At 42.1% G+C, this 20,703-nt stretch overlaps 1 protein-coding gene across 1 annotated transcript; it reads left to right on the top strand.

Annotated features, from left to right (window-relative positions):
• Nucleotides 1-283: 283 nt before the first annotated feature.
• Nucleotides 284-19,848, top strand: YBX1 (Y-box binding protein 1). Its single transcript, XM_061412278.1, has 8 exons — nt 284-616; nt 1,304-1,367; nt 11,216-11,249; nt 13,972-14,061; nt 14,359-14,661; nt 14,777-14,859; nt 18,319-18,584; nt 19,460-19,848. The coding sequence occupies exons 1-7, from the start codon at nt 451-453 to the stop codon at nt 18,551-18,553; spliced, it is 975 nt and encodes a 324-aa protein (XP_061268262.1). The 5' UTR covers nt 284-450; the 3' UTR covers nt 18,554-18,584; nt 19,460-19,848.
• The last annotated feature ends 855 nt before the right edge of the window (nt 19,849-20,703 follow it).

Genomic DNA, 20,703 nt, shown 5'->3' with positions numbered 1-20,703 from the left:
CCCACCCCGGCTGCAGCCTCGTGAAAGTCACGTCCCCTCTTGCCCGTCCTCTCGGGTTCTCTATGGTTCTCGTGGTGACTCTACTCTAATTCTAGTTCCGGTCTCTATGGCGGCAGCAGAGGCAGGAACGGTTGTAGGTCGGCCGAATTAGCCGCCTAAAGGCCAATGAGAGTGGAGGAGTGAAAGAGTATTAGCCAATAGAAACTAGGAGTTGTGGTCAGGTGGTGAGATTGACAACACTACTGACCATTGAACGATGCGTAGGGCGGGTCGCTCGCAGGGCTTATCCCGCCCGTCCCGCCATTCTCGCTAGTTCGATCGGTAGCGGGAGCGGAGAGCGGACCCCAGAGAGCCCTGAGCAGCCCCACCGCCGCCGCCGGCCTAGTTACCATCACACCCCGGGAGGAGCCGCAGCTGCCGCAGCCGGCCCCAGTCACCATCACCGCAACTATGAGCAGCGAGGCCGAGACCCAGCAGCCGCCCGCCGCCCCCCCCGCCGCCCCCGCCCTCAGCGCTGCCGACACCAAGCCCGGCACGACGGGCAGCGGCGCAGGGAGCGGCGGCCCGGGCGGCCTCACATCGGCGGCGCCTGCCGGCGGGGACAAGAAGGTCATCGGTGAGGACCGGACGTGGACGGGGGTGGGGCAAGGAGGGAAGTCTGGCGGCGGAACCGTTACCCGAAGCGGGGCGAGCCGGCGGGCGCGCGGCCGGCGGGGACCGACTCGGCGGCGCGCGGCCGCCCCTCCCCCAGGCCCCCCCACTCGCGCCCTCGCGGACGCTGGCCCGCCCGGTCCGCGTGCCCGGCAAGCGCGCGCTCGCGCCGCCTCCCGCGCCCCCTGCGGACCCCGCGCGGCCGCGCGCCCCTCCCCCTGTGCGGCCGCGCGCCGCCGACCGCGTGTGCGGCGGGGTCCCTCCCCTCCGTGCCCGCCAGCCGCGTGCGCCCGGGCCCGCACGCCGTTGTTCCGTCCCCCACCCGCTCCCTTCCGCGTGTACCCTGAGGGCGCGGCGCGCCGCCTACGCAGGCCGGAGTGGGCCGGGCAGCTTCCCCCTTCTCACGTGCTCGCCGCCGCCCGCGGTCCCCGCGCACACCCAGCTCGGGCTCGCGGCCCGGGCCTGCCCCGGGGCCTCTGCTGCGGTGGTTCACCCACGTGGACCGCGCGGATGGCCGGCGGTCCCTGGGGAAAAAGGCTGTCAGGTGGCCGTGGGTCGCTGCCAGGGAATGCGTGAGCCACCGGATGCTGAAGCGTGGCGGTTTTGAAAAAGGACGTCTAGTAATTGTGGGTTTTTTTCCTTTCTCCTTCAGCAACGAAGGTTTTGGGAACAGTAAAATGGTTCAATGTAAGAAACGGATATGGTTTCATCAACAGGTGAGGTGACCGCCGCTGAAGCCCTGGCCTGCCCCTTGCATTGCTCTCCTCCATCTGTAGGCTTTACGAACTTGGGGTTGTTGGCGCTTGTGTAGGTTGCCACCCCTGGTTGTAGTGCTAGTGGGGTTTTGTTTTCTTTAGTGAACGAAAGGATTAGGAGACCTAGAGATGTCTTTGTTTTGTAGCTAAATGTTGATCTCTAGCTAACTTGAAAGATACAAAGCGATTTAAAAGGCAGAGTGAGTGAGCCATCTCTTACCAGTTAGGGCGAACTGAGAAAGGTAAGATCTGGTGTGATTCTGTTAGGCTTAGACCCCTCGCATTTTTATTCATTCTTTTCTGTTACTGAAATTGGTATTAGAAAATGTGTACCGCTGTTTATTATGTAGGTTATTTACAACTTGTTAACCTTTGGAGGTAACATGATTTGACAATGCAAGTATGTCATTTTGACTAAGGTCTTATTGCCTTATTCCTCCTACTTCCTTGTCTCCCACCCGCCCCCCCCCCGCCCCCAGTCGTACCTGTTAAAGCTTTGGTTGTAGCTTACAGTGACCTTAGTCCACGATTACATTATTCTTTGTATTTGAAGGCAGAGCTGCAAAGTGCATCTTTAGGATTAATCCTTCGAGTTGTTTATAGCAGTAGGATGGTGACTGCAGTTCACTCAGTGCTCTTCGTGGTCCCTGTCAGCCGGGCATCTTTTCCAAGATGGCTGCCCAGGCTGGCAGTGCAGTTACAGGGTGTAGAGCACTGCATGCGAACAGCAGTGTTGGCCTTACAGGTATGATGCAGTCATCTTAGCATTTTCTTACACTCCTATTACACTGGATGTTTGAAAGAACTTCAAGAGTAAGAAGTAATACCAAATGTTTCTGAAATGGACACTACTGAGGGAAACCAAGTGGGCAAGATCAAAACTAGACACACAATTGGCTGGCAAAAACCCATTAGTTACTTAAACACTCAGAGAGCAAAAGAGATTGTAAGCATTTGACAGTCTGTTTTCCACTTTTGCAGCTGAGGGGAAACATTTTATTTCTTCCAAAATCTTTAGGGATTTTCCATCTGTTCTTACACTGCCTTGGGACAGGCCAAGGCTACATTTTCTCATCAGCTTTTTGATAATGGGTTACTAGTGAGGAAGGCAGGGACTGCTTTGATGCCAGTGTTTGACCACTTTTTAGGTGATCTCTGAATTTGTTAGTATTTCAGTCTTAATCTGATTCTCCTTTCTAGCCTCACCCTTAAACCAGTGGTTTTCGAATTTGTGTGCTTACCTTGAAAGGGTAAAGTGCACATTCCTGAGTTCTTTATTCTGAGCTTTAGATTCATTGGGTCTGGAGTACATTTTTTAAGGAGAATTCCAGGTGATTATAGCTTGTGAACCTCAGTTTGAGAAACACAGCTTTTGACCTTTGACCCAGTGTGGTGATAGGCTATCACAGGAGTGCCTATTAGGAGTGATCTATAATTTGCAGCCTTTTAAGCAATTTGTGTGTTTTAAAGATTGTAGCATATACGTGCCTTCTGTTCTGCTGCATTTGTTAAATGGATCTAGATTATATTTGTAAGTGAACAATTGATAATCCAAGATAAAAGCAGTTCTTCGGGTTCTAAGTTAATTCTGTGAGATACCATTCCTTTATTCGTCTAACTTGTAATCAACTCTTTTGATCATCAGATAGGGCAAGTTAAATGTAAGTTGGCTTTTAATGATCCTTCGTTTGGATTATCTTAACCACAGTGTTTTGTCAAACTAACTGGTTCAAATAAATGTGCTTCTCATTTCTAAACTGGTCATCTCAATGATTCAGAGACTTCTGAACAAGGCACTATAAAACCTAACAGAAGTTAAGTCCAGGAGAGGTTTACCTTGCATAAGGGAAAATGTATAGCAAGTGGTTCAGGGCTGTAGGCACCTGGCTTTCCTGAGAGAGAGAGAGAGAGAGAGAGAGTGTGTGTGTGTGTGTGAGATGTGTGCTGTTTTTGAGGATACAGTGTATGGGATGATTGGTATAGCTCTAATTTTAACCTTGGGATTCTATGAATTATGTATTTTAGGTTCTTAAGTTTTTGCAATTTGTTAAAAATACACTTTTAATGTAAAAGTCCCACTTAAAGGAATGTACTTTATTATTATAAACTTTTTTCAGTCTGTTATTGCTTGTGATAATTGTTAAAGCCTAGTTAGAATTATTCTTTTAAGGATTGTATTGTATCAAAGGTGCCAAATAAATAAGACTGTTAATTTTAACACAGCAAATTTTTTGGCTTTGTTTTCTTGGGCTATGTAGTCTAGGAATTCATTGTTGTTATTTTGTGTTCTGTGACTACGAAAGATAATTGGATTATGTGACTAGAGGGGTTTATTAACCCCCAGAATTATTTTTCATTTTATAATGAAAAACTTCACTCAAGACTATTTAAGATAGCATTAGAAGGGTGGCATGGGGTCACTGTTTTCATTGTTTGATTACTCTGATTTTGAATCTAGAAACTGTTTCCTCTTTTGCTTCCAGGTGTTGAGGATTAATCCATGCTCACCAAATTTAAGAAAGATTGACATGGATCAGTAACAACTTATTTTCCAGTTGGACATGCATCTTTTAGTGACCAAAATAGAAATATTTTTCTGTTATCCAGAGTAGTTAAAATGCTAAATTAATTGTAAGGGGTGGCCAAGAAAGTTGGAGCAAAGAGAATCAAATACAGAAGAGATCACAAACTGGTAATGTGCCTAATCTGTGAGTTTTTAAAGAGCTACTATTTTAGTTTGGGGGCCTTTAGTTCCAAGTAAATGAAAATCAGCTCGCCTTGAGTGTTACCACCTGTAATTGGGGTATGCATTCTCTTTTACCACATCTTTTAGGCTTAGTTTTCTCCTGTTGTTGACTTCCTTTCCTGCCTGGCCTCTGTTAATGCATTTGTGTTTATTACTTATTACCCAAGGTCTAGTAAAGGCTCAGCTGTCCCTCCCTAGAAAAATACTATATTGTGGCTCTCAGGTTTGGTCTCCCTTTAGGGGCCCTCCCTATTGGGGATTTCATGTGTATATAACTGATTCTTGATTACAGTGGTGGTAAGAGTAGCTAATGTTTATCAAATATTTATGCCAGGAACTATAGTAAATGCTTAAAGTCAACTAATGGATTTAATCGTCGACATTTCAGGTATAGGTGCTATTGCATGGCACAGAGAGGTTGAGTAATCTTGCTCCAGGAAGTGTGGCTAGTAAGTAGCAGAGCTGGGATTTGGATTTATTTTCTCACATTGGAGTTTGTGTGCCCTAACTGCTGTTATGCTGTCTGCCTAGTCTTCAATTTGTTTGTTTCCATATGGTTACAGATTGGGGGTGGAGGTGGTATTCTTGGTCATTTGAAAGGTTCTTAAGTGATATCTAGCTTGTCACTAGGGCTCCTGTATGCTGCTAGTTCCCCGTAGAAAAGCTTTCTACTTCTCACTGCCTTTTTCATGTAGTTAGGGATTGCCATAATATAGTTCTAGTTTAGTATGCAGATTATCTACCAAATACTGGGAGGCAATTAAGGAATTATAGGAGAGAGTACTAGGCTTTATCTTTAAATTCATTCTGTTTTTATATGATCTTTGAATCAGGAACCAGTTTTGCCTTTTAAATGTTGTTTAAAAGAAAGGAAAATATACAGCAGTCTGTGACCCTACAAAGCCTGTTTTAAATATTTACTTGGCTGCACTGGGTCTTACTTTTCATGTGGAAATCTAGTTCCTTGACCAGGAATTGAACCCAGGCCCCCTTGCATTGGGAATGTTGAGTCTCGGCCACTGGACCACCAGGGAAGTCCCACAAAGCCTGTTAATTTTAAAAGTTTGTAGACCTGTAGAAAGATGATTGCCAAGCCTCTTAGGCTATTAAAGTCAAACTGATCATAGCTTGATCACATGGGAAGAGCCAAATCACATGTAGTGTGTAACATAAATGAGTAAATGCTGGGGCACTAGAGAAAACTTGAAGATTTGATGGTGTGCTATGTGACTGAGCGATTTCACTTTGACTTCAAGGGGGCTGGAGGCGTTAAAAGCCACTTGAGTGGTCCCCCAAGTCTGATGTGTCATTGGCAGTCTTTTCAAAAACAGACTGTAGTTCCTAAGACAGTGGCTTGTATGCCCAGCGCTCTAGGATTGATTCATGTGCTGGTTGTTAGGCACTGATTGTGAGTTGGCCAGAAGTCATTTCACCAAGTTGTTGAGAGTTGAAGCTTTTGTTTTTATAACTATAGGATTATAAATTAATTTATGCTCTTGGGCATATTAAATTATTAATGGCTTGGTGTGCTGGCCTTCAGATAATGCCATAAGAGCATTTATTGACAATATGGTATGTCTCCTTTCGGGCAGTATTGTGGATTGGCACCTAGTAAAAAGAATGTTTCCTAAAATTTGTAGTTGGCTACATGCTTTTTTACCTTCATTGCACTACATTAGGGACTTTGAAGAGCCTTTCATTTTCTTTAGATCCCTACAGGACTTCCTTTTTCTTTGGCATTCTCTTAACTCAAAATGACATCCCCTTTTCTTCAGTCTCTTGCTATCTATGTGATTTCTTTTTCCTTGATGTCACTACTGTGTTATATGCTGAATAAGAATAAAATTATATCAGTTTTAGATAGGTGAGAAAGCTGTGTTTTCATTTAAAATTTTTTTTCAGTAGTGAATAATGTTTTGTGAACACGAAGAAGTAGAGTAGAAGAATACAATACACATTCTCCTTGACTGCTGGAGAATGGAAGGACCAGTGTGTGATACATGGAATGACGCTGTTGAAATATTGTAAATCTGTGCTGTCCAATACAGTAGTAGATACACGCGTCTGTTGGGCATTTGAGAAACTGGATGTAAAATACTTAAATAGTTAATGTTGACCATAATATTGAAATGATCAAATTCGTTTTACTTGTGTTTTTTTTTTTTTTAAGGCCTCTAGGAAACAAACTTAGATATTTGACTTCACAAATAAGGCAGCTTGCCCAAGATTATGTAGTTAATAATGGGAATAGCCAGGATTCCAACCTTGGCTCCAATGATTTTGGTAAGGAGCTCTTAACCTTTTTGTTCTATATCCCATCTTGCCACTCTGTCCTCCTTCTTTGATTGATAGGCCTTCAGTTCAGTTCAGTTGCTCAGTCATGTCCGCCTTTTTGCGACCCCTTGAATCTCAGCATGCCAGGCGTCCCTGTCCATCACCAGCTCCCAGAGTTCACTCAAACTCATGTCCATTGAGTCGGTGATGCCATCCAGCCATCTCATCCTTTGTCGTCCCCTCCTGCCCCCACTCCCTCCCAGCATCAGGGTCTTTTCCAGTGAGTCATCTCTTCACATGAGGTGGCCAAAGTATTGGAGTTTCAGCTTTAGCATCAGTCCTTCCAATGAAGGACTGACACCCAGGACTGATCTCCTTTAGAATGGACTGGTTGGATCTCTTTGCTGTCCAAGGGACTCTCAAGAGTCTTCTCCAACCACAGTTCAAAAGCATCAATTCTTCAGCGTTCAGCTTTCTTCACAGTCCAACTCTCACATCCATTCATGGCTGCAGTCACCATCTGCAGTGATTTTGGAGCCCAAAAAAATAAAGTCTAACACTGTTTTCACTGTTTCCCCATCTATTTCCCATGAAGTGATAGGACCAGATGCCATGATCTTAGTTTTCTGAACGTTGAGCTTTAAGCCAACTTTTTCACTCTTTCACTTGTTATCAAGAGGCTTTTTAGTTCCTCTTCACTTTCTGCCATAAGTGGTGTCATCTGCACCACTTATTGAGAAATATTGATATTTCTCCCGGCAATCTTGATTCCAGCTTGTGTTTCTTCCAGTCCAGCGTTTTTCATGATGTACTCTGCATAGAAGTTAAATAAGCAGGGTGACAATATACAGCCTTGACGTACTCCTTTTCCTATTTGGAACCAGTCTGTTGTTCCATGTCCAGTTCTAACTGTTGCTTCCTGACCTGCATACAGATTTCTCAAGAGGCAGGTCAGGTGGTCTGGGATTCCCATCTCTTTCAGAATTTTCCACAGTTTCTTGTGATCCACACAGTCAAATAGATGTTTTTCTGGAACTCTCTTGCTTTTTCCATGATCCAGCAGATGTTGGCAATTTGATCTCTGGTTCCTCTGCCTTTTCTAAAACCAGCTTGAACATCAGGAAGTTCACGGTTCACATATTGCTGAAGCCTGGCTTGGAGAATTTTGAGCATTACTTTACTAGTATGTGAGATGAGTGCAATTGTGCGGTAGTTTGAGCATTCTTTGGCATTGCCTTTCTTTGGGATTGGAATGAAAACTGACCTTTTCCAGTCCTGTGGCCACTGCTGTGTTTTCCAAATTTGCTGGCATATTGAGTGCAGCACTTTCACAGCATCATCTTTCAGGATTTGAAATAGCTCCACTGGAATTCATCACCTCCACTAGCTTTGTTTGTAGTGATGTTTCCTAAGGCCCACTTGACTTCACATTCCAGGATGTCTGGCTCTAGATGAGTGATCACACCATCGTGATTATCTGGGTTGTGAAGATCTTTTTTGTATAGTTATCTTCTGCTTCTGTTAACATACTATAGTATGCAACTGTGTTTGGTAATTCAGCTGCTGTATTAGACTGAGTGTTGGCGGCCTTCTAGATAGAAATTCTTGAGAGTAGACCATGTCTTATTTTTATTTCTGGTGCTTAGCACAATGCCCAGTTAGCTAGCACGAGTAAATACCCAACGTTATTAAAGAACTGAATGAGGCCTTTGGGTTTGCTCTTCTTTCATTGTCAGTCCTGTGGCTACGGTAGATCAGAGGAAGACCTAATAAGGTGGAATAATATGAAAGAATAGACTTTGGAAAAAAGTTAAAAGTGGCAGTAATTGGGAATCAACAAACCCACACAGAACAGAACTGGTTTTATGTGGCTTGTGAGCAAAGAATGGTGTTTGCATTTTCCATGTGCTGAGGGTGGTGAGGGGGCAATATGTAGCAGACCCTGGGCCAGTTACACAGAATATAACTATTGCAGGTGAGGGTGTGTAGGGATACTCCAGCCGGCTTATTATTTATTACTGTTCTCTCCCAAAATTAGAGAAACCGTATCCTGTAATCTACCTCTAAAGCAGAAATAAGTAAAGATTTCCAAACAGGTCCTTTTTGAGTTCTCAGCATGATAAAGACCAGGGCCTGTAGAGTCAGATTCTACCACTGTAAGCAGATGACCGCATACTTCATTTTCCTAATTTGTAGAATGCGTGGTAATATAAATAAAAGCACCCACCTTGGTATTGTGAAGATTGGTATGGTAAAATGCTTGGCAAAGTATCTGAAACTTAAACCCTCACAGTATAAGCTGTTACGTATCTAAGCTTTTCCCGTGTGTAACAAGTTGCAAAACTAGATCAGCTGACTAGATAAGTATTTGGTGAATGTTTAGAAATTCCTTTTACAACCCTAAAGTAAAATTCATAGACAACTGCTCTTCTTTTTATTGTGGTGTGTATTTTCAGTCTGTAAATACCTATTTGCAGCTACATTAGAAAAAATGATATATTGGCTACCCAGATAGATGGGCAGCAGCGTTGATAGTAATGAAAAATCCCTCTCTCCAAAATTGCCCCCCCCCCTTTTTTTTTTACGGAAATTTTAATGCATGTTAAAAGCATAAAGTACTTTTTTTTTTTCCCCCCCAAAACTCTAGTAATAAATTTACTTACATGGAAGTCCAGTACCAAATATCCTTTACCTTAGTCATCTAGCAAGTCTTATATCCTTTACTCCCATTAATGAAAGTAATGTCCCCCTGTCTTTGGAACACCCTTAGAGCTTGAAATTCAGTCATGCTGCATTTGAAAACTAGTGGTGGCTGTGGAATTGGGTGATGTATGTGGACCTGTTGGACAGATGGATAATCCAACTGGCTGTTAATTCCTAAGTGTTCCTAATATTCAATGGGGCTTCCCTGATGACTCAGTGGTAAAGAATCTACCTGCCATTGCAGGAGTCTCTGGTTTGATCCCTGGATTGGGAAGATCCCCTGGAGAAGGAAATGACAACCCACTCCAGTTCTCTTGCTTGGGAAATCCCATGGACAGAGGAGCCTGGCAGGCTACAGTCCATGGGGTTGCAGAGTCAGGCACGACTTAGTGACTAAACAATACTTAACTAGTTTATGAGGTCAATTTTCACTCACCCTGCCTTGGGTTGGGGGGGGGTGTTTGAAGATTTTAAATTAATCCTATTTCTGTGAATGTCCTTGTGTTATGATAATCCCATGCTATATGGATTTTTTGGTGCATAAACACTAGAATATTGAGTCCTTTCTCAACTCTGACCTACTGACAAATAGGTGGGTGAGTCAGTAAAGGTCTAGAAATGTTGCTCCTCCAGTGGTTCTTTTTACTAATAGTATCATCACATTAATTCCCAATCTCTAGAAAGTCAAATCATTCACCACTGCCCCCTCACTTCTAACATCCATTCATTCACAGTTTTTCCCCTATTAAGTTAAGAACGGTATCTCAAATCTACTCCCTCACCCACACAGCCACAAAAGCTGGGTCGTATTCTCCAGTCACTTTAAACTCAACTTGAATTTGCTAGTTGTTGGTTTTACTCATGTCCATGACTTCTCCACTGGGAACATCTTTCTCATTTTCTTTAATACTCAGGGCAAATGTTGCTTCCTTTAACACTTGTGAAGCCCTGAAGCAATATTTCAACCATATTTGCTTAACAACAGACTAAAGATTGGTGTGGGTTTTCCAGGTAGTTCTGTGGTAAAGAATCTGCCTGCAGTGCCGGAGACCTAGGTTCAATCCCTGGATGGGGAAGATCCCCTGGAGAAGGACATGGCAACCCACTCCAGGAGTCTTGCCTGGGAAATCCCATGGACAGAGGAGCCTGGTGGGCTACAGTCCGTGGGGGTCACAAAAGAGACAACTAAACAATAACGAAGATTGGTGTAAAAATGATGTCTTACAATGAAGTAAAAGAGGGTTGTGTGCTAGTGAAAAGTTGCGTTCATCTTCACTTCCTTGGTTTTCTGGCACAAACAGTGCTTGCCATGTGAATGATGTCGGTATTGGTAGTGTTCATATTTGTACTTCACTGTAATCTGTCGCTTTATTGTAATCAGTATTTTTACCAGCACTTTCTGTTCATGGCAAAGTTGACCAGAAAATACATGGTTCCCATGTACCCCAGGCCTTCAGATTGTATCCATGACCACCTCTGCTGTACTGTACCAAGTGATACATTTGTTTAAATTGATAAATCTACATTTGACCCCATTATTTATTGCTCAAAGTCCGTAGTTTATATTTAGGGCTCACTCCTGGTATTGTACATTCTGAGGTCATCCTTTTGACCCTCAGTGAAAGTTGAGAATTCAGAATAGTAAAGATGAAGTAGGAAGGAAGCTAGTAATTGATGAGAGTATGTTCATGATCTCTTCTCCTTTACTTAAGTCAGTAACCATGCTCTTAGAGGTACGAATGGCTTGTGCTGGAATACCTTTAGTGTTTAGTAGAATGAGAAGTGACAGTATATGTTGCTAGTCACTTCTGTCCTCTTAATGGCTTTGTAAGTCACACTTTTTGTCTTTTTCCTTTTTTAATGCTTCTGAGGTAGGTGGTAAGACAGTTGTTAGTAAAACCATTGTGATTTACTGGTTGTGTTTTGTTTTGATTCTTAATTTCCTTCCTAATGGCTGGTTGGCAGCCAGGAAAGTCTCTAGAAAGGGGAGGGGAAGGCTCAAAGGATCGAGCGCATTCTTAATCTTTGGCAACATGCAATATAGTGTTCAGTTTTCTAACTTGTTCTACTTGGTTCTGTCTTGTAGGAATGACACCAAGGAAGATGTATTTGTACACCAGGTGAGTGCTCCTGTGGCTGTTTACACTTCTGGCTCAAAACTTGTGAGAAGAAAAGGGTGTATGTCTTCTAAACTGTTGTTCCTTGTAAAAAAGGTATATTAAGTCCACTTAGCAAACAATTTAGTCCCCACAGGAAGAGGGGTAGTACAGCTTAAAAACGTGTACATTCAAACATTGTGTTGGCAGTTCACTTAAGTAAAATAGGCCTTTCATGTTGGTATTTTGTTTTGTTAATAGCTGTAGCTTTTTAAAATGTTGAATTTACTTGATTCCTTACACTAAATTTTCAAACCTAATTTCAGACAAATGGAAAACCTCCATTAATCTAAATTCGAACTTACTGTTGCTGTCCATAACACACTCAAATGCTGTTAGAATTACCTCTGACAGATGACAGTAATGATGGGGGAAATAGGCCAGAGCTGCAAAATACATTGATTTGAGACAAATGTTGAAAAACTGGACATTGTTGCATAGATCCTTCTATTTGTTCTAAAGTACTCTGAATGGGTAAGATACATTTTTATGTTTGGAGAATTTTTACCAGCTTGGAAAATTTAGAAATCCTTGCTACTTTAAGGTTAAGTGAAAGGGTGGTATGGCAAGGTTGGGAATTACTTATTAAATAGTTTTTAGATTAGCCTCAGTGTTTGAGAGGAAAAGACTGACAGGATAGGTGCTACATGCCAGACTTTCCTCCACAAGTACTATTTAAGGAAAGTATTTGGGAAAACTTTAAACATTAAGAAGTTTATTGTTTAAGCCGCTGCCAAATGAACAATAGTACTTCGACCTTAAGTATATCGTAGGCTTCACTGGACTTAATTTTCTTCATAGGAATGCAATGGGTAGGAAAATTGTTTAGATATGCATACTTCTATGAATTCTGCCGGGGGCAGGGGGTGGATTTGTTTTGTTTTGTTTTTTTACTAAGACTCTTGAAATATTATTGACTTGTATTGAAAATCGCTCTTTAAGATCTTTTTAACCACTGTACTGTGATGTAGACATCAAAAGACAAAGTCAGTCTCCACACGCGTGCCTTTATTCAGGCAGGTGTGAGCTTGGCTGGCAGCATACTTCCTTGGAAAGGCTGCCTCAAGTTGGTGGTGTGTAGCTCTCTGCATTGACCTGTAGACCACTCAGTGACAATTGAGGGGGAAACCAGATCAGTTTCTAGGTACATCCAAAAGCCTGTTCAGTAATCCCAGGGTCAAACATTAAGTATGGAAACATTTAAATTGTAAACAAATACAGGACTGCTCAGGCAAAATATTGCATTAAAACAAATGTTTGTTTTATAAAATAGAGTACCAATATTTAATCTGTTTCTTACTTCCTTCTGCATATTAGAAGGAATTTGCAGACTTGGGTACAAGAGACAGACAGCAAGGCTTGCCATGCCAGTCTTGCTGCCTTTGGGCAACAGTGAAGGGTCTGGGAATGTGCAGGAGAGAATTGATACTGACCAAATTAAGAGCTTGGGATTTTAATTAACCCATATTTCTGCTATCCCCTATGACTGCAGATAATTGAGAGTTACATGAAAGGTATGAAAACTTTGTGACAGTTTAGATGACAGATGAGATCAATTATTTGGCTGAACACATGTCACCCACTTGTACCAACCCACAAGTTGTCACCAATATGCTTTCCTCTTTATTTTGGAGGTGGTTTCAACATTTAGTTGTTTCTTAGGACTTTGGCTGCTCAGGTCTTGGTGGTGGTACAAGGAGACTGCAGTTCTGGGCAACTTGAGCTTAATTGGCTTCAGATTTGTTGGTTGTCCTGCCTCCTCTGGAGTGGAAATGCATGGGTGATCCCGTAATGGATACCGCTGTGATATAGTAGAATGAACATGGGATTTGGGGTTCCGAGACCTGGATTTAGAAAAGTCCATACTCTGCCACTTACTTTGTGACCTTGGGCAAGTCCCCTGACTTTTAAAGCCTGTTTTATTACCTTAAAAGAGGAATGAATAATGATGCCTCACATCTTCATAATGTGATTGAGTGGGTAATGCATGAAAGTACTTTATGAAAGTATTACAAATGTGAGATGTTATTCTTCCCCTTTAGTTTTGTTTATACAAGTCTGGAGAATGAGGAACAATGAGAGATATAATGTATTCTGGGGAGGTAATAACCAACAGAATATTAAAAAGTGTCATAGTTAATTCATGGGAATTGCATTTCCATCGAAGTATTCCCACAATCAGGTTGGAAAGGATTTTGGTTGACATTTGTAACAGTGTTTGATCTGGTAACACAGGGACAAAGTTGGTTTGGTCAACTTTGACGCATGCAAAACTAAACTCGCCTGTCATCTAAACTGGCCCTATGTGGGGCTAGCTTCTACTATTAAGTGCAGTCTTTGGGGATAGATGGATATCCTCATTTTGTTCAAAGCTACATATAATGCTTTTGCAAAAAGCATTTTAAAATACATGTTTATAGTTGTGTTTGTCTTGCGTGTTAAATTACTTGTTTTAGTTTGGAAAATAGTGATAAAATGCTGGGGCCTTGTAAGATTGGAGTATTTTGGTTGAGGTTGGGGGTTAGCACTGGTCCTTGTTTTCCTAAATTTATTGATGGTTTGGTCTTATTTAAAGCTAATTTTATGTGTATATCCAAGTTAAAATAATATTGACTCTGGTACATTTTAAATGAAAAAGCACATTATTCTCCCCTGTTAATCTATTTTTGGAATGTGATATTACTAGACTGCCATAAAGAAGAATAACCCCAGGAAGTACCTTCGCAGTGTAGGAGATGGAGAGACTGTGGAGTTTGATGTTGTTGAAGGAGAAAAGGTGAGGATGCTTTTTGTGTAAAGGTTTGACTTCAGTATGGAAATATTTTGGAGATCTCATCCATTAGGATGGTGGCTCTAAGGTGCATGGATGGGTCAGGTGACCACTTGAACACAGGTGCACCAACCCTAATGTGCTGGTTGCAGATAGAGGGCTACCTCTTCAGAACATCAAGGAACTAGTGTTTAATCATTTCAGTGCACCCCTGGCCACAGAGATCCTTTTGTATTTTTTGTGTAAGTTTTGTTGCATGTACTTAATTCCGTTGTCACGATCACTGTATGATGGCTTTTGTAGGGTGCGGAGGCAGCAAATGTTACAGGCCCTGGTGGAGTTCCAGTGCAAGGCAGTAAATACGCAGCAGACCGTAACCATTACAGACGCTATCCACGTCGCAGGGGTCCTCCACGCAATTACCAGCAGAACTACCAGAATAGTGAGAGTGGGGAAAAGAATGAGGGATCGGAGAGCGCTCCCGAAGGCCAGGCCCAACAGCGCCGGCCCTACCGCAGGCGGAGGTTCCCACCTTACTACATGCGGAGACCCTATGGGCGTCGACCACAGTACTCCAACCCTCCTGTGCAGGGAGAAGTGATGGAGGTAAACGTGCTTTTATTTACTTTTAACTGCTGCTGTGTTCAGACTTGTGTCTGGTTGGGTTTTTACACTAATGTAAATTGAGTAAAATTTGGCTTGGTTTCCGTTCCCTTTTCAGGGTGCTGACAACCAGGGTGCAGGAGAACAAGGTAGACCAGTGAGACAGAATATGTATCGGGGCTACAGACCACGATTCCGCAGGTACAGTTTGCATTTAAGATTGTTTCAGGCATGTATTACAACTCAGCAGCAGCATGCTTCTTCTGCAGGCTTTTTCAGTCATTTGTCTGTTAACACTTCACATTTTCTTTCATCAGATGCCTAAGAGGTGAACCTGAAGTCAGTTATCTTTGAGAATGTGTTCTTTGCATCTTTGCTGGCACTGGTTAAAAACAGCTTTATAGATGTGGTCTACTTTTTGCAGTTGGTTTTGTTGTTGTTTTACTCTAATGAGGGTATGGAATTTCTCATTTCTGTCCTTTAACAGGTAAGAGAATAGTAGTTTAAACTGCATTGTATTATAACTTTAAGACCTGATTCATTGGGAGGGAGAAAAGTAAAGGTAAGCATACCTTTTTAACAGAAGGTGTTTAATTATTAGAGGAATTAGGGTAGAGCTTCATGGGCCAGACAGGTTTAATGCATATATGTAGTAAAAGGTCTTTAGATATTGAGTCTCCAGATGTGATCCCTAAAACTAACAGGTAGTAGCATACTATTCTAAACCTAGACATAGATACCTTATTGAAATACTGCAATCAATCACAATATCAGCTCTTAAATAGTGATAAATGTTTATCTGTGATAGTGATAAACAACCTAAAATAGGCTTTCATGCTCTGTCCCTTTAAATCCCAAGGGCAATATACTTGGTCTACTTTTTGTTACGTTGTAGAACTTTTCCAACTTTCTACCTAGTTTCCTTGGTGTGTTTAAAAATAGCACATGAATTTTTGTTGAGTGCTTCAGTTTTAGTGGTCTCATTTGAATATATTTATTATAATCTATTGATGAATGCAGGGCTTTCCAAACTAGTCAGGAATTTTTTGAGTAGTAAATGACACATGCTACTTACAATCCAGGGGGTGAAATGATTGATGCAGATCCAAGAGCAAATTGTGAGAAATCTGAGATCAGTGTAGCAGGAGTTTTGCTGAAAGGAAGACAGATGGGGTGGCAGTAAAGGGAAAGGAATCATTAAGAAAGGTGTTTTTTTTTGTTTGTTTGTTTTTGAGAAATAAGAGCTTATTTGTAGGCTAAAAAATTCAATTAAAAAAAAAAGGATACTTGTCAGGGAATTACCTGCTGCAGCTATCTTCAGTTAGGATTAGGTTTGGTCCATGTAATGGGATGTCTTTTGCTGGGAACCGTGAATGTTGCATGTGTAAAAAGTTAGTTTTGGGGCACCAGTGTGTTGGTGAAATCAAAAGGAAAGGGGTGAGAGGTTTGGGACAAATATGTGAAATTATCTGTAGAAGAGAAATGGGGGAAATCAAATAACAGTGATCACAAATTTAAAGTGGGTCCACCAAACATGCTTATGTTTTTGCAGCCATTTTGAGCAGCAGCCTCAGATTAAGCAGTTAGATTTGTTCAGCATTTGTCTACTCAAAGATATTGGGTTTGGGTTTGATGGTAATCTTTAGTGGTAGACGTTATACTTGGAGAGAAAGGAGAGAAGAGGATTAAGGAAGAGTTAAGGTCACAAAGAGTCGGACACGACTGAGCGACTAAACTGAAGGGACAGAATGATTGATAGGATTGTTGGATTACAGGTCCTAGTGGACATAAGAGTGGGAGAACAAGACTCCTGGAATACACCAGGAAAATAAGTAAAGGTGACTAGAGAGTGGAATGCTTGAAACTGAGAGAACCGAAGTAGCAAACAAGAATTGCATGGGAGGTAAAGTGGCCACTTCATGCGAAGAGTTGACTCATTGGAAAAGACTCTGATGCTGGGAGGGATTGGGGGCAGGAGGAGAAGGGGACGACAGAGGATGAGATGGCTGGATGGCATCATTGACTCGATGGACGTGAGTCTGAGCAAACTCCGGGAGTTGGTGATGGACAGGGAGGGCTGGCGTGCTGCGATTCATGGGGTCGCAAAGAGTCGGACACGACTGAGCGACTGAACTGAACTGAAAGAATCTAAAAGCCAATGTTACATGGAACTGTCGTGATAATTACAATAGGAAAAGGGTAGTAAAATGGAACATGACATTAAGATTTGAAAGGTGGGGTTTTAGAATTCAAAAAGGCTACAGGGGACTGCCACTGGAAGGCTACAGGGGAGGGCCAGGGCAGTTTTGCCAGACTGGTTCCCCAAAATGTGGGAAAACCGTTCCAGGAGAAGAGGTGTGGTGGGGGCTGCGGGGGGCGGGGGAAGTTGGGAGGGGAAGGTGGAAGATTGGAGGGGTTAGAGGTGAAAAATGGAATCTTAAATAGTTAGAGCTGGGATGGCCTACACAGGTGTAAAAGGTATGCTGATAATCTTGGTGTTTAAAGTGTGTGACTCTGGTCTTTAGTGTATTCACAAAGTTATCATGTGTCCCCTCCAAAAGAAAAAAAAAGGGCTTGTATTCATTAACAGTCACTCTCCATTCCCCTCTACCCCAGCCCCTGGCTACTGCTTTCCTTATCTCTGTATTTGCCTAGTTTGGACATTTTTGTGTCTGGCTTTGACCTCATGTATTTTAGTCATTCATGCCTTTATCATTAGTACTTGATTTCTTTTTATGACCAAATCAGGTTCCGTTGTATGGATATTCCATTTGTTCTTCGTTAACTTGGTTGATGGGCATTTGGGTTATTTTCACATCTTGTTGTGAATGTTAAAATGATGCATAATGGATATTGTTTTGGATACAGATCTAGAAGTAGAACTGCTAGGTCATTTAGTCTCCAAACCGTTTTCCAAAGCTGCTGCACCATTTTATAGTCACACCAGCCAGCAGTGTATTGAGGGATTTCTCCATCCCTTCCCCAGTATGATTGTTTTCAGCCTTGGGATTATGGCTCTCCTGGTGTGTATGAAGTGGTTTTGATTTGCCTTTCCCAAACTAATGGTTGCTGTGTACTTTGATTTGTATGAAGATAATACCTTTTCTCTGGTTTTGATTTCTCCTTTTTTTTTTTTTTAAACAAATGTTCATCTATAAAGGTTAGCACTTGTTTCCAAACCTGGTTACTTTAATACCCGTGTTTTTAAATAGCATCGGGGTGTTGATGGTGTTGTACAGCTTTAGTCTTTCCATGGCTAACTTTGGAATAGGTTATACTATGGGTATTTTGAGTAATAGGAGCGTGTTGTTATTCAATCACTAAGTCGTGTCCAAGTCTTTGTGGCCTCGTGGACTGCAGCACTCCAGGCTCCCCAACCTTCACTTAATTATCTATGAATATATTGGGTATATATATGGATATATTGGGTAATATGAGACTATTAACATCAGTTTTAAATGGTCATCTTAGTTTACACTTCCAAATCCTTTTACCGAGTCGTCATATTCAATTTGTGCAGTAAAAACCAAGTTTACTCTTTCAGTTTTGATAAACTGCCTGCACACCACTTGATAACAGAAAGGTCAGATGTGTTGACCTGGTGACTTGATGAAAGAAAGCAGGTTTTATCATTGCAAGCTTCCACAATGTTCGTTCCAGGGGCCCTCCTCGCCAAAGACAGCCCAGAGAGGACGGCAATGAAGAAGATAAGGAAAACCAAGGAGATGAGACCCAAGGTCAGCAGCCACCTCAACGTCGGTACCGCCGCAACTTCAATTACCGACGCAGACGCCCAGAAAACCCTAAACCACAAGATGGCAAAGAGACAAAAGCAGCCGATCCACCAGCTGAGAATTCGTCCGCTCCCGAGGCTGAGCAGGGCGGGGCTGAGTAAATGCCGGCTTACCATCTCTACCATCATCCGGGTAAGTGAGCCTTGATGGCCTTCTGGCCTCTGGGCAGTCATGAGTGATGTCCATTAATGAGAGAGAGGAAAACCCAGTTCATCAGGTAAGGTAAGCCACTTAAACTTACGGTGTCTTCTACCCAAACTAATCTTAAGATGACTCAAATGTCATTTTGTTAGTCGACTGTATGTCAGAGCCATACTCTGGCCTAGCTTTACATTGTATCTTTTGTATTAGGGCCTTTTTGTCAACTTTCTTGGATGATTTTACTAGTAAGCTGGAGAAGGAAATGGCAACCCACTCCAGTATTCTTGCCTGGAAAATTCTATGGACAGAGGAGCTTGGTGGGCTGTAGTCTTGGGGGTCGTTAAGAGTCGGACATGACTGAGCGCACACACAAACAGCAGTGCGCTGAGGAAAGTCTTGCTAACCTTACCCTAACAAGTAATTACATTGTGATATTCTTCATTTTCAAAAATAAGTGGGATAGCTACTCGGATTAAAAACGTAGGTGGTGATGACCAGTATGGTCTGTTTGAGGAATGTGGTGGCTTTTGGCATTACATCATCAATTCTAAAATTAAGAGGATTCCCTTTTTACTTGATTCTAGACCTGTATTGTCTCTGTTTGACTCTAGAATTATCATTTGCAGCCAGTGAGACTTTTTCCCCCTATTTTGAGTGTCAAAAGGTTATTCAGAACCTACGAGTAACCATTCTTATTATATAGCAATGCCCACTCCTGTTATGAACTGCTGTGTAAAGGTAAACCAGTATGAGATGTGTTAATACCTTCCCTACCTAGCTAATTTGAGCTGGAGCAATTTGATATACTATAAGATTGCAGTGAACTATAGAAGGTAATTAAAAATCTTGTTTTTTCTCTCTTACAGTTTAGTCATCCAACAAGAAGAAATGAATATGAAATTCCAGCAATAAGAAATGAACAAAAGATTGGAGCTGAAGACCTTAAGTGCTTGCTTTTTGCCTGTTGACCAGATAACTAGAACTATCTGCATTATCTATGCAGCATGGGGTTTTTATTATTTTTACCTAAAGACGTCTCTTTTTGGTAATGACAAACGTGTTTTTTAAAAAAAAAAAAAAACCTGTTTTTTCTCAATACACCTTTAAAGGTTTTTAAATTGTTTCATATCTGGTCAAGTTGAGATTTTTAAGAACCTCATTTTTAATTTGTAATAAAAGTTTACAGCTTGATTTTTTCAAAAAAAAAAGTCAACAAACTGCAAGCACCTGTTAATAAAGGTCTTAAATAATTGTCTTTGTTGTATATTTCTGCCTTGCTTCATTTTAGTTTATAAGGACTTAGCTGGTTATTAGCTTAAATCTCTGCAGATAGGTGATACTTAGTGGTATTTACTCAAGGAGATGTTCTTAAAATGTGTAATCATTTGTTGAGTAGCATACCTGTACTGAAAATTAGAATTTGCTACGATAATCTGGCCATTTTCCTTTCAGTTCAGTTCAGTCGCTCAGTCGTGTCCGACTCTTTGCGACCCCATGAATCGCAGCACACCAGGCCTCCCTGTCCATCACCAACTCCCGGAGTTCACTCAGACTCACCAGTGAGTCCATCGAGTGGTGTCGAGTGACATCGAGTCCACCGACTCCATCGAGTCGGTGATGCCATCCAGCCATCTCATCCTCTGTCGTCCCCTTCTCTTCCTGTCCCCCAATCCCTCCCAGCATCAGAGTCTTTTCCAATGAGTCACCTCTTCACATGAGGTGGCCAAAGTACTGGACTTTCAGCTTTTGCATCATTCCTTCCAAAGAGTGAGTTCCTTTTACTGGGAGGCAGTGGTAAAGAGACGGCATGTTCTAGTGGAGACTAACAGGACTGTGAGTTATTTCAGCCTGCAGATTGAAGGACACACACATTAGTTAGCAGATGTCTGCCACAGAGACTGCTATACTCAGTAAACACAGCTCAGCTCCTTTACTTGGGTACTAGAGATGGTAACCACAAATGATGGAATGCTTGTGGGAAGGCTGCTTAGAGAATATAGAGGTCAGTGACATTCATTTTGTCCTCAGCACCCTTGTTCAGCATGTTGTATGTTTTATAGTGTCTTATTACTTTCCTTTATGGAATAATTTAATGACTGCTATCTAGAGA

The sequence above is a fragment of the Bos javanicus genome, chromosome 3 (genome assembly GCF_032452875.1).
Source record: "Bos javanicus breed banteng chromosome 3, ARS-OSU_banteng_1.0, whole genome shotgun sequence".
In the NCBI taxonomy this organism is placed as follows: domain Eukaryota; kingdom Metazoa; phylum Chordata; class Mammalia; order Artiodactyla; family Bovidae; genus Bos; species Bos javanicus.
The sequence above is the reverse complement of the archived record's forward strand: the minus strand, read 5'-3'. Positions and strand labels throughout refer to the sequence as shown.

Excerpts from the sequence above, each read along its gene's own strand:
- YBX1 (XM_061412278.1), top strand. The coding sequence starts at position 451 with ATGAGCAGCGAGGCCGAGACCCAGCAGCCGCCCGCCGCCCCCCCCGCC. Across the intron at positions 14,662-14,776 it reads TGCAGGGAGAAGTGATGGAG|GGTGCTGACAACCAGGGTGC; the intron begins GTAAACGTGCTT and ends TTCCCTTTTCAG. Across the intron at positions 14,860-18,318 it reads TACAGACCACGATTCCGCAG|GGGCCCTCCTCGCCAAAGAC; the intron begins GTACAGTTTGCA and ends TGTTCGTTCCAG.